Source organism: Oncorhynchus tshawytscha, linkage group LG33, assembly GCF_018296145.1.
Source record: "Oncorhynchus tshawytscha isolate Ot180627B linkage group LG33, Otsh_v2.0, whole genome shotgun sequence".
NCBI classification, from domain to species: domain Eukaryota; kingdom Metazoa; phylum Chordata; class Actinopteri; order Salmoniformes; family Salmonidae; genus Oncorhynchus; species Oncorhynchus tshawytscha.
In genome coordinates, this window is record NC_056461.1 from 47,280,885 (window position 1) to 47,294,935 (window position 14,051).

Below are 14,051 nucleotides of genomic sequence, written 5' to 3' on the forward strand. Positions count from 1 at the left end.
CATCATAACCCACCGTAACCCTAACCCATCATAACCACCCCAACCCTAACCAATCATAACCCACCGTAACCCTAACCCATCATAACCCACCCTAACCCTAACCCACCGTAACCCTAACCCATCATAACCCACCGTAACCCTAACCCGTCATAACCCACCCTAACCCTAACCCACCGTAACCCTAACCCATCATAACCCACCGTATCCTTAACCCATCATAACCCACCGTAACCCTAACACATCCTAACCCAAACCCCTCCTATCCCTAACGCCTCCTAGCTCTAAACGTCCCCCCCAACCCATCCAAACCCAAACCCCTCATATCCCTAACGCCTCCTAGCTCTAAACCATCCTAACCCAAACCCCTCCTATCCCTAACGCCTCCTAGCTCTAAACCCCCCCCTAACCCCTCCTAACCCTCACACCATCTAGAAGAGAACAGATAAGATCATGTTAACACACCTATCACACAATACAGAGACACAGACTGATTCTCTCATCAGTGACATACAGGGAGGCACCGGCTACAGCAGTTTATACAGGGGGGCGCCGGCAACAGCAGTTTATACAGGGAGGCACCGCCTACAGCAGTTTATACAGGGAGGCACCGGCTACAGCAGTTTATACAGGGGGCGCCGGCAACAGCAGTTTATACAGGGGGCACCGGCTACAGCAGTTTATACAGGGGGCACCGGCTACAGCAGTTTATACAGGGGGCACCGGCTACAGCAGTTTATACAGGGGGCACCGGCTACAGCAGTTTATACAGGGGGCACCGGCTACAGCAGTTTATACAGGGGGCACCGGCTACAGCAGTTTATACAGGGGGCACCGGCTACAGCAGTTTATACAGGGGGCGCCGGCTACAGCAGTTTATACAGGGGGCACCGGCTACAGCAGTTTATACAGGGGGCACCGGCTACAGCAGTTTATACAGGGGGCACCGGCTACAGCAGTTTATACAGGGGGCACCGGCTACAGCAGTTTATAAAGGGGGCACCGGCTACAGTAGTTTCTACAGGGGGCACCGGCTACAGCAGTTTATAAAGGGAGGCACCGCCTACAGCAGTTTATACAGGGGGCACCGGCTACAGCAGTTTCTACAGGGGGCACCGGCTACAGCAGTTTATACAGGGAGGCACCGCCTACAGCAGTTTATACAGGGGGCACAGGCTACAGCAGTTTATACAGGGGGCACCGCCTACAGCAGTTTATACAGGGGGCACCGGCTACAGCAGTTTATACAGGGGGCACCGGCTACAGCAGTTTATACAAGGGGCACCGCCTACAGCAGTTTATACAGGGGGCACCGGCTACAGCAGTTTATACAGGGGGCACCGGCTACAGCAGTTTATACAGGGGGCACCGCCTACAGCAGTTTATACAGGGGGCACCGGCTACAGCAGTTTCTACAGGGGGCACCCCTGTCCCCCAACAGTCCAACTCCAGTCCCCCAACAGCCCAACTCCAGTCCCCCAACAGCCCAACAGCCCTCCTCCAGTGCCCCCAACAGCCCTCCTCCAGTGCCCCCAACAGCCCAACTCCAGTCCCCCAACAGCCCAACTCCAGTCCCAACAGCCCATCTCCCCCAACAGCCCAACTCCAATCCTCCAGTGCCCCCAACAGCCCTCCTCCAGTGCCCCCAACAGCCCAACTCCAGTCCCCCAACAGCCCTTCTCCAGTCCTCCAGTCCCCCAACAGCCCATCTCTAGTCCTCCCCAACAGCCCAACTCCAGTCCCCCAACAGCCCTACTCCAGTCCCCCAACAGCCCAACTCCAGTCCCCCAATAGCCCAACTCCAGTCCTCCCAACAGCTCATCTCCAGTCCTCCAGTGCCCCCAACAGCCCTCCTCCAGTCCCCCAACAGCCCAACTCCAGTCCCCCAACAGCCCAACTCCAGTCCCCCACCTATCTAATTACATGTATCCTTCCATCCTTACAATCTAATTACGTATCCTTCCATCCTTACAATCTAATTACATAGACCCTCGTATGATTCAAATTTTGAACATAAATTAAATCAAATGTTCTATTTACGACAACGTGGCTAAATGTGTTTATGTAGATGTTACTGTTGTGTCCCATGTTTATATATTTTACCTTTATTTAACTAGGCAAGTCAGTTAAGAACAAATTCTTATTTTCAATGACGGCCTAGGAACAGTGGGTTAACTGCCTTGTTCAGGGGCAGAATGACAGATTTGTACCTTGTCAGCTCAGGGATTTGAACTTGCAACTTTCCGGTTACTAGTCCAACACTCTAACCACTAGACTACCCTGCCACCTCTACACTCTAACCACTAGGCTACCTGCCGCCTCTACACTCTAACCACTAGGCTACCTGCCGCCCCTACACTCTAACCACTAGGCTACCTGCCTCCTCTACACTCTAACCACTAGGCTACCTGCCGCCTCTACACTCTAACTACTAGGCTACCTGCCGCCTCTACACTCTAACCACTAGGCTACCTGCCACCTCTACACTCTAACCAATAGGCTACCTGCCGCCCCCTACACTCTAACCACTAGGCTACCTGCCGCCTCTACACTCTAACCACTAGGCTACCTGCCACCTCTACACTCTAACCACTAGGCTACCTGCCACCTCTACACTCTAACCACTAGGCTACCTGCCTCCTCTACACTCTAACCACTAGGCTACCTGCCTCCTCTACACTCTAACCACTAGGCTACCTACCTCCTCTACACTCTAACCACTAGGCTACCTGCCGCCCCTACACTCTAACCACTAGGCTACCTGCCGCCCTACACTCTAACCACTAGGCTACCCTGCCTCTACACTCTAACCACTAGGCTACCTGCCACCTCTGCACTCTAACCACTAGGCTACCCTGCCTCTACACTCTAACCACTAGGCTACCTGCCGCCCCTACACTCTAACCACTAGGCTACCCTGCCTCTACACTCTAACCACTAGGCTACCTGCCACCTCTACACTCTAACCACTAGGCTACCCTGCCTCTACACTCTAACCACTAGGCTACCTGCCTCCTCTACACTCTAACCACTAGGCTACCTGCCTCCTCTCTAACCACTCTAACCACTAGGCTACCTGCCTCCTCTACACCTCTACCTCTACACTCTAACCACTAGGCTACCTGCCTCCTCTACACTCTAACCACTAGGCTACCTGCCTCCTCTACACTCTAACCACTAGGCTACCTGCCTCCTCTACACTCTAACCACTAGGCTACCTGCCACCTCTACACTCTAACCACTAGGCTACCCTGCCGCCTCTACACTCTAACCACTAGGCTACCTGCCACCTCTACACTCTAACCACTAGGCTACCTGCCTCCTCTACACTCTAACCACTAGGCTACCTGCCTCCTCTACACTCTAACCACTAGGCTACTTTGAATCACATTCTGTTCTTCACATGCTTACTGACAAAAACAAAAACTTATTTTTATTTTTTATTTAACTAGGCAAGTCCAGTTAAGAACAAATTCTTATTTTACAATGACGGCCTACCCCGGCCAAACCCAGGACGACGCCGGGCCAATTGTGCTCCGCCCTATGGGCCACCCAATCACGGCCCGGTTGTAATACAGCCTGGATTCGAACCAGGGAGTCTGTAGTGACTAGTAGTGCTATCAATTACAGAAAGATTCTTTGTGGACTCCATTTAATACGATACCACATTGATCTGGTACTTCCTGTATATAGCTACACATTGATCTGGTACTTCCTGTATATACCTCTACACATTGATCTGATACTGGTACTCCCAGTATAAAGCTCCACATTGATCTGGTACTTGTACTTCCTATATATAGCTCCACATTGATCTGGTACTTCCTGTATATAGCTCCACATTGATCTGGTACTTCCTGTATATAGCTCCACATTGATCTGGTACTTCCTGTATATAGCTCCACATTGATCTGGTACTTCCTGTATATTGCTCCACATTGATCTGGTAGTCCATGTATATAGCTCCACATTGATCTGATACAGGAACTCCCAGTTTAAAGCTCCACATTGATCTGGTAGTCCATCACAAATAATAATGAGGAAGGTACAAGGACATGAAGTAATGACACACACAACTGAGAATATCCCACATGCTGCAGAAACAACAGGGGTAGGCCTGAACAACGACGAGAGACAGCCTATAGGGAGGAGGTCAGAGACCTGGCCGGGTGGTGCCAGAATAACAACCTCTCCCTCAACGTAACCAAGACTAAGGAGATGATTGTGGACGACAGGAAAAGGAGCACCGAGCACGCTCCCATTCTCATCGACGGGGCTGCTGTGGAGCAGGTTGAGAGCTTCAAGTTCCTTGGTGTCCACATCACCAACAAACTATCATGGTCCAAACACACCAAGACAGTTGTGAAGAGTGCACGTCAAAACCCATTCCCCCTCAGGAAACAAAAAATATTTGTCATGGGTCCTGAGATCCTCAAAAGGTTCTACAGCTGCACCATCGAGAGCATCCTGACCGGTTGCATCATCTGCCTGGTATGGCAATTGCTCGGCCTCCGACCGCAGGGCACTACAGAGGGTAGTGCGAAAGGCCCAGTACATCACTGGGGCCAAGCTTCCTGCCATACCAGGACCTCTATACTAGGCGGTGTCAGAGGAAGGCCCTAAAAATTGTCAAAGACCCGAGCCACCCCAGTCATAGACTGTTCTCTCCGCTACCGCACGGAAAGTGGCACCGGAGCACCAAGTCTAGGACCAAAAGGCTTCTCAACAGTTTTTATCCCCAAGCCATAAGACTCCTGCCTACCCCAAACCCCTCTTTTACGCTACTGCTACTCTCTGTTCATCATATATGCATAGTCACTTGAACCATATCTACATGTACATACTACCTCAATCAGCCTGACTAACCGGTGTCTGTATGTAGCCTCTCTACTGTATATAGCCTCTCTACTGTATATAGCCTCTCTACTGTATATAGCCTCTCTACTGTATATAGCCTCTCTACTGTATATAGCCTCTACTGTATATAGCCTCTCTACTGTATATAGCCTCTCTACTGTATATAGCCTCTCTACTGTATATAGCCTCTCTACTGTATATAGTCTCTCTAATGTATATAGTCTCTCAACTGTATATAGCCTCTCAACTGTATATAGTCTCTCAACTGTATATAGCCTCTCTACTGTATATAGCCTCTCTACTATATATAGCCTCTCTACTATATATAGCCTCTCTACTGTATATAGCCTCTCTACTATTATAGCCTCACTACTGTATATAGCCTCTCTTTTGTATATAGCCTCTCTACTGTATATAGCCTCTACTGTATATAGCCTCTCTACTGTATATAGCCTCTCTACTGTATATAGCCTCTCTACTGTATATAGCCTCTCAACTGTTATAGCCTCTCTACTGTATATAGCCTCTCTACTGTATATAGCCTCTCTACTGTTATAGCCTCTCAACTGTATATAGCCTCTCTACTGTATATAGCCTCTCTACTGTATATAGCCTCTCTACTGTTATAGCCTCTCTACTGTATATAGCCTCTCTACTGTATATAGCCTCTCTACTGGTATAGCCTCTCAACTGTATATAGCCTCTCTACTGTATATAGCCTCTCTACTGTATATAGCCTCTCAACTGTATATAGCCTCTCTACTGTATATAGCCTCTCTACTGTATATAGCCTCTCAACTGTATATAGCCTCTCTACTGTATATAGCCTCTCTACTGTTATAGCCTCTCAACTGTATATAGCCTCTCTACTGTATATAGCCTCTCTACTGTTATAGCCTCTCAACTGTATATAGCCTCTCTACTGTATATAGCCTCTCTACTGTATATAGCCTCTCTACTGTATATAGCCTCTCTACTGTATATAGCCTCTCTACTGTTATAGCCTCTCAACTGTATATAGCCTCTCTACTGTATATAGCCTCTCTACTGTATATAGCCTCTCTACTGTTATAGCCTCTCAACTGTATATAGCCTCTCTACTGTATATAGCCTCTCTACTGTATATAGCCTCTCAACTGTATATAGCCTCTCTACTGTATATAGCCTCTCTACTGTATATAGCCTCTCAACTGTATATAGCCTCTCTACTGTATATAGCCTCTCTACTGTATATAGCCTCTCTACTGTATATAGCCTCTCTACTGTATATAGCCTCTCAACTGTATATAGCCTCTCTACTGTATATAGCCTCTCTACTGTATATAGCCTCTCAACTGTTATAGCCTCTCTACTGTATATAGCCTCTCAACTGTATATAGCCCCTCTACTGTTATAGCCCCTCTACTGTATATATCCTCTCTACTGTATATAGCCCCTCTACTGTATATAGCCCCTCTACTGTATGTAGCCCCTCTACTGTATATAGCCTCTCTACTGTATGTAGCCTCTCTACTGTATATCGCCTGTCTTTTTACTGTTGTTTTATTTCTTTACTTACCTATTGTTCACCTAATACCTTTTTTTAACTTAAAAATTGCACTGTTGGTTAGAGCCTGTAAGTAAGCATTTCCCTGTAAGGTCTAAACCTGTTGTATTCGGCGCAAGTGACTAATAAACTTTGATTTGAAACACCTATATGTTGTCATTCTAGTAGCCTATCCAATCCAATCCAATCATGATTATATTGTTAGAAAAACATCCAAATACAAAACAAGTCTTGTGAATGCTTGGGATACTTATTCCTCGGACCGTGTTGATCAGCTTCGTGTAGGAATTTCCGATTAGCATCCACTTCATCGGCAGTAACAAAGGTTGAATGCCATGTCTGGTAATTGTCGCGTTTTCTAGAAACAGCAGAACTTGGCCGATTTGCTGTAGGTACTTATTTACCTTCCCCAGCTCTACTCCTCGACTACCCGTCTACAGTCAGCTACTTTCGGCTCAAACAAGTGGACTCTGCTGAGGGGAGGACGGCTCATAATAATGTCTGGAACGGAGCGAATGGAATGGCATAAAACCATGTGTTTGATTGTGTTGATACCGTTCCACGAGCCCGTCCTCCCCCAATTAAAGTGCCACTAACCTCCTGTGACACGACCAACACCTTATCTTCCCCTTCCCCTCCAAAGATCCCTACTATCTGCTGCCCTCTAGTGGATCAATGCAGTGTCGCATTACAGTATCCACACAGGGCTGGGCCCACATCCACAAGAGGTTTGGGTTCAATTCCATTTCAATTCAAATCCAGTCAATTCAGGAAGTAAACTGAAATGGTAATTTCTCTTACCTGCTTTTCAAAGAGGAACGTTGGAATTTGGTTTACTTTCTGAATTGACTTTAATTTAAATTAAAACAGACCCCAACCCTTATCCACAAAGCGTATTCATTATTACCTATCTAGGATCTGTCCATATGAATCTAATTCATTATGACCTATCTAGGATCTGTCCATATGAATCTAATTCATTATGATCTATCTAGGATCTGTCCATATGAATCTAATTCATTATGATCTATCTAGGATCTGTCCATATGAATCTAATTCATTATGATCTATCTAGGATCTGTCCATATGAATCTAATTCATTATGATCTATCTAGGATCTGTCCATATGAATCTAATTCATTATGACCTATCTAGGATCTGTCCATATGAATCTAATTCATTATGATCTGTCCATATGAATCTAATTCATTATGACCTATCTAGGATCTGTCCATATGAATCTAATTCATTATGATCTATCTAGGATCTGTCCATATGAATCTAATTCATTATGATATAAAAAAAGCAAAACTGGTCCTAGATCAGCACTTCTACAGCAAGCCATTTTGTGGATACGGGCCCATCTGATTCGGTTAACCAACTATAATCATAGTGTTTCAATAGTTTAACCAGTGGTGTTTATAGCTTAGCTGGATCAAAACCCTGCACCCAAGCACGTTGTGGATGAATTGAGATTGGATACTCCTTTCAGTACTCACCACAGAACATACTCCTTTCAGTACTCACCACAGAACATACTCCTTTCAGTACTCACCACAGAACATACTCCTTTCAGTACTCACCACAGAACATACTCCTTTCAGTACTCACCACAGAACATACTCCTTTCAGTACTCACCACAGAACATACTCCTTTCAGTACTCACCACAGAACATACTCCTTTCAGTACTCACCACAGAACATACTCCTTTCAGTACTCACCACAGAACATATCATAGTGATAATGTCTGTCCTACAGAACATATCATAGTGATAATGTCTGTCCTACAGAATATATCATAGTGATAATGTCTGTCCTACTCAGTCTAATGCTACAGAATATATCATAGTGATAATGTCTGTCCTACTCAGTCTAATGCTACAGAATATATCATAGTGATAATGTCTGTCCTACTCAGTCTAATGCTACAGAATATATCATAGTGATAATGTCTGTCCTACAGAATATATCATAGTGATAATGTCTGTCCTACTCAGTCTAATGCTACAGAATATATCATAGTGATAATGTCTGTCCTACTCAGTCTAATGCTATGGGTATTGCATCCTTCAGTGCAACAGCAGCAGCTATTCTCAGCCCCGACTATCAATAGATATGAGGACTATCTTACTGCTCCCCCTCCTCCCCTCTCCTCACTGCTCCCCCTCCTCCCCTCTCCTCACTGCTCCCCCTCCTCCCCTCTCCTCACTGCTCCCCCTCCTCCCCTCTCCTCCTGCTCCCCCTCCTCCCCTCTCCTCCTCTCCTCCTCCCCCTCCCTCTCCCTCTCCTCCTGCTCCCCCTCCTCTCCTCTCCTCTCCTCTCCTCTCCTCTCCTCTCCTCTCCTCTCCTCTCCTCTCCTCTCCTCTCCTCTCCTCTCCTCTCCTCTCCTCTCCTCTCCTCTCCTCTCCTCACTGCTCCCCCTCCCCTCCTCTCCTCTCTCCTCTCCTCACTGCTCCCCCTCCCCTCCTCTCCTCTCTCCTCACTGCTCCCCCTCCCCTCTTCTCCTCTCTCCTCTCCTCTCCTCTCCCCCTCCCCTCCTCTCCTCTCTCTCTCCCTCTCCTCTCCCCTCTCCTCCCTCTCCTCTCCCTCCTCTCCCCCTCTCCTCTCCTCCTCCTCTCCTCTCCTCTCCTCTCCTCTCCTCTCCTCTCTCCTCTCCTCTCTCCTCTCCTCACTGCTCCTCCTCCCCTCCCCTCCTCTCCTCTCCCCCTCCCCTCCTCTCCTCTCTCTCTATCCTCTCCTCACTGCTCCTCCTCCCCTCCCCTCCTCTCCTCTCCTCTCCCCCTCCTCCTCTTCTCTCTCCTGCTCCTCTCCTCCTCCTCTTCTCTCTCCTGCTCCTCTCCCTCATCTCTCTCCTGCTCCTCTCTCCTCTCCCCCTCCTCCTCCCCTCCTTTCTCCTGCTCCAACCCCCTCTCCCCTTTCCTCTCCCCCTCCTCCTCCCCTCCTCTCTCCTGCTCCTATCCCCCTCCTCTCCTCTCTCCTCTCCCTCTCTCCTCTCCCCTCCTCCTCCCCTCCTCTCCTGCTCCAACCCCCTCTCCCCTCTCCTCTCCCCCTCCTCCTCCCCTCCTCTCTCCTGCTCCTATCCCCCTCCTCTCCTCTCTCCTCTCCCTCTCTCCTCTCCCCCTCCTCCTCCCCTCCTCTCTCCTGTTCCTATCCCCCTCCTCTCCTCTCTCCTCTCCTCTCTCCTCTCCCCCGTCCTCCTCCCCTCCTCTCTCCTGCTCCTATCCCCCTCCTCTCCTCTCTCCTCTCCCTCTCTCCTCTCCCCACTCCTCCCTTCCTCTCTCCTGCTCCTATCCCCCTCCTCTCCTCTCTCCTCTCCCCCTCTCCTCTCCCCCTCCTCCTCCCCTCCTCTCTCCTGCTCCTATCCCCCTCATCTCCTCTCTCCTCTCCCTCTCTCCTCTCCCCCTCCTCCTCCCCTCCTCTTTCCTGCTCCTATCCCCCTCCTCCCCCTCTCCTCTCCTCTCCTCTCCTCCTCTCCTCTCCTCTCCTCTCCTCTCCTCTCCTCTCCTCTCCTCTCCTCTCCTCTCCTCTCCTCTCCTCTCCTCTCCTCTCTCCTCTCCTCTCCTGCTCCTCTCCTCTCTCCCTCTCCTCTCCTCTCCTCTCCTCTCCTCTCCTCTCCTGCTCCTCTCCTCTCTCCTCTCCTCTCCTCTCCTCCCTCTCCTCTCCTCTCCTCTCCTCTCCTCTCCTCCTCTCCTCTCCTCTCCTCTCCTCTCCTCTCCTCTCCTCTCCTCTCCTCTCTCCTCTCCTCTCCTGCTCCTCTCCTCTCCTCTCCTGCTCCTCTCCTCTCCTCTCCTCTCCTCTCCTCTCTCCTCTCCTCTCCTCTCCTCTCCTCTCCTCTCCTCTCCTCTCCTCTCCTCTCCTCTCCTCTCCTCTCTCCTCTCCTCTCCTCTCCTCTCCTCTCCTCTCCTCTCCTCTCCTCTCCTCTCTCCTCTCCTGCTCCTCTCCTCTACCCCTCCTCCTCCTCCTATTACCTGCAGTCTGTGTTCCAGATCAGGAAAAGGTGGCGCTGACTCCTCCACATCTTTTAACTCTGATTGAAGAAAGGAGACAAAGAGCATCAACTGGTTAATAAGTGTTAAATCACAACAGAGTCTATGTGTGCCAACTGGCACCCTAATCCCTATATAGTGAACTATCAGAACAGAGTCCAGGTGTGCCAGCTGGCACCCTAATCCCTATATAGTGAACTATCAGAACAGAGTCTATGTGTGCCAGCTGGCACCCTAATCCCTATATAGTGAACTATCAGAACAGAGTCTATGTGTGCCAGCTGGCACCCTAATCCCTATATAGTGAACTATCAGAACAGAGTCTATGTGTGCCAGCTGGCACCCTAATCCCTATATAGTGAACTATCAGAACAGAGTCTATGTGTGCCAACTGGCACCCTAATCCCTATATAGTGAACTATCAGAACAGAGTCCAGGTGTGCCAGCTGGGACCCTAATCCCTATATAGTGAACTATCAGAACAGAGTCTATGTGTGCCAGCTGGCACCCTAATCCCTATATAGTGAACTATCAGAACAGAGTCTATGTTTTTGCCTGCTGGCACCCTAATCCTTATATAGTGAACTATCAGAACAGAGTCTATGTGTGCCAGCTGGCACCCTAATCCTTATATAGTGAACTATCAGAACAGAGTCTATGTGTGCCAGCTGGCACCCTAATCCTTATATAGTGAACTATCAGAACAGAGTCTATGTGTGCCAGCTGGCACCCTAATCCTTATATAGTGAACTATCAGAACAGAGTCTATGTGTGCCAACTGGCACCCTAATCCCTATATAGTGAACTATCAGAACAGAGTCCAGGTGTAATTCCAACTGGCACCCCTCTCCTCTTATATAGTGAACTATCAGAACAGAGTCTATGTGTCCCAGCTGGCACTCCCCTCCTCCTCCTCTCATATAGTGAACTATCAGAACAGAGTCTATCCTCTCTTCTCTCCTGCTCCTAATCCCTCTCTATATAGTGAACTATCAGAACAGAGTCTATGTGTCCCCCCTGGCACCTCCTTATATAGTGAACTATCCCCCTCAGAGTCCAGGTGTAATGAGGTGTGTAAGGGTGTGGTGTAATGAGGTGTGTAATGTCCAGGTGTAATGAGGTGTGTAATGAGGTACACCTGGTGTGTAAGGTGAGCTGCACCCTAAGGGACCACTACAGAACGTGACTGAGAGACTGGGAGACTGGGAGACTGGGAGACTGGGAGACTGGGAGACTGGGAGACTGGGAGACTGGGAGACAGGGAGACTGGGAGACTGGCTGACTGGGAGACTGGGAGACTGGGAGACAGGGAGACTGGGAGACTGGGAGACTGGGAGACAGGGAGACTGGCTGACTGGGAGACTGGGAGACTGGGAGACTGGGAGACTGGGAGACTGGCTGACTGGCTGACTGGCTGACTGGGAGACTGGGAGACAGGGAGACTGGGAGACTGGGAGACTGGCTGGCTGGGAGACTGGGAGACTGGGAGACTGGGAGACTGGGAGACTGGGAGACTGGGAGACTGGGAGACTGGGAGACAGGGAGACTGGGAGACTGGGAGACTGGGAGACTGGTAGACTGGGAGACTGGGAGACTGGTAGACTGGGAGACTGGCTGACTGGGAGACTGGTAGACTGGGAGACTGGGAGACTGGTAGACTGGGAGACTGGCTGACTGGGAGACTGGGAGACTGGCTGACTGGGAGACTGGCTGACTGGGAGACTGGGAGACTGGCTGACTGGGAGACTGGGATACTGGCTGACTGGCTGACTGGGAGACTGGGAGACTGACTGGGAGACTGGGAGACTGGGAGACTGGGAGACTGACTGGGAGACTGGGAGACAGGGAGACTGGGAGACTGGGAGACTGGGAGACTGGCTGACTGGGAGACTGGGAGACAGGGAGACTGGGAGACTGGCTGACTGGGAGACTGGGAGACTGGGAGACAGGGAGACTGGGAGACTGGCAGACTGGGAGACTGGTAGACTGGGAGACTGGCTGACTGGGAGACTGGGAGACTGGCTGACTGGGAGACTGGCTGACTGGGAGACTGGGAGACTGGGAGACTGGGAGACTGGGAGACTGGGAGACAGGGAGACTGGGAGACTGGCTGACTGGGAGACTGGTAGACTGGGAGACTGGGATACTGGCTGACTGGCTGACTGGGAGACTGGCTGACTGGGAGACTGGGAGACTGGGAGACTGGCTGACTGGGAGACTGGGAGACTGGCTGACTGGGAGACTGGCTGGCTGGGAGACTGGGAGACTGGAGGACTGGCTGACTGGGAGACTGGGAGACAGGGAGACTGGGAGACTGGGAGACTGGCTGACTGGGAGACTGGTAGACTGGGAGACTGGGATACTGGCTGACTGGCTGACTGGGAGACTGGCTGACTGGGAGACTGGGAGACTGGGAGACTGGCTGACTGGGAGACTGGGAGACTGGCTGACTGGGAGACTGGCTGACTGGGAGACTGGGAGACTGGCTGACTGGGAGACTGGGAGACTGGGAGACTGGGAGACTGGCTGACTGGGAGACTGGAAGACTGGGAAGACAGCATAACACCCTGTCTGACTGACTACAGTCTAATGACAACATAACACCCTGTCTGACTGACTACAGTCTAATGACAACATAACACCCTGTCTGACTGACTACAGTCTAATGACAACATAACACCCTGTATGACTGACTACAGTCTAATGACAACATAACACCCTGTCTGACTGACTACAGTCTAATGACAACATAACACCCTGTCTGACTGACTACAGTCTAATGACAACATAACACCCTGTATGACTGACTACAGTCTAATGACAACATAACACCCTGTCTGACTGACTACAGTCTAATGACAACATAACACCCTGTCTGACTGACTACAGTCTAATGACAACATAACACACTAACACTGTGACTGACTACAGTCTAATGACAACATAACACCCTGTCTGACTGACTACAGTCTAATGACAACATAACACCCTGTCTGTCTGACTACAGTCTAATGACAACATAACACACTGTCTGTCTGACTACAGTCTAATGACAACATAACACCCTGTCTGACTGACTACAGTCTAATGACAACATAACACACTAACACTGTGACTGACTACAGTCTAATGACAACATAACACCCTGTCTGACTGACTACAGTCTAATGACAACATAACACCCTGTCTGTCTGACTACAGTCTAATGACAACATAACACCCTGTCTGACTGACTACAGTCTAATGACACTTCTTCGGGTTAGTGCGTGTATTGCTAAGAGTTCCTGCTTTTTGAAATGAACTGTCTGATAGATGGACGGATGGACAGACATACAGGAAGACGGACAAACAGGATGTGTTGCATCTCCGACTTTGTTCCCCTGGAGTTCTAGAACACAAGCAGAGAATCCTGGGTGATGGAAGCTTCTAAAAGCAGTGAGTGAGGGGAGGAGAGGAGTGGAGGAGAGGGGGAGAGGAGGAGAGGAGTGGAAGAGGAGAGGGGGAGAGGAGGAGAGGAGTGGAGGAGGGGGGGGAGGAGGAGGGAGGGAGGAGGAGGGGAGGGAGGAGGAGAGGAGTGGAGGAGGAGGGAGGAGAGGGGGAGAGGAGGAGAGGAGTGGAGGGGAGAGGAGTGGTGGAGGAGAGGAGGGAGGAGGAGAGGAGTGG

General features: G+C 49.9%; 1 protein-coding gene across 2 annotated transcripts in view; it reads right to left on the reverse strand.

Moving 5' to 3' along the window:
• The window catches only part of map3k7cl (map3k7 C-terminal like), a 31,190-nt gene that overhangs the window by 9,818 nt on the left and 7,321 nt on the right, over nt 1–14,051 (reverse strand). Inside the window, exon 3 of one of the 2 annotated variants that reach the window (XM_042311504.1) lies at nt 10,371–10,429. In XM_042311504.1, the coding sequence (XP_042167438.1) occupies nt 10,371–10,429 (59 nt within the window). Of the gene's footprint in view, nt 1–6,663; nt 6,959–10,370; nt 10,430–14,051 lie in introns of those variants that run through there. The other variant, XM_042311505.1, reaches the window with a different exon arrangement.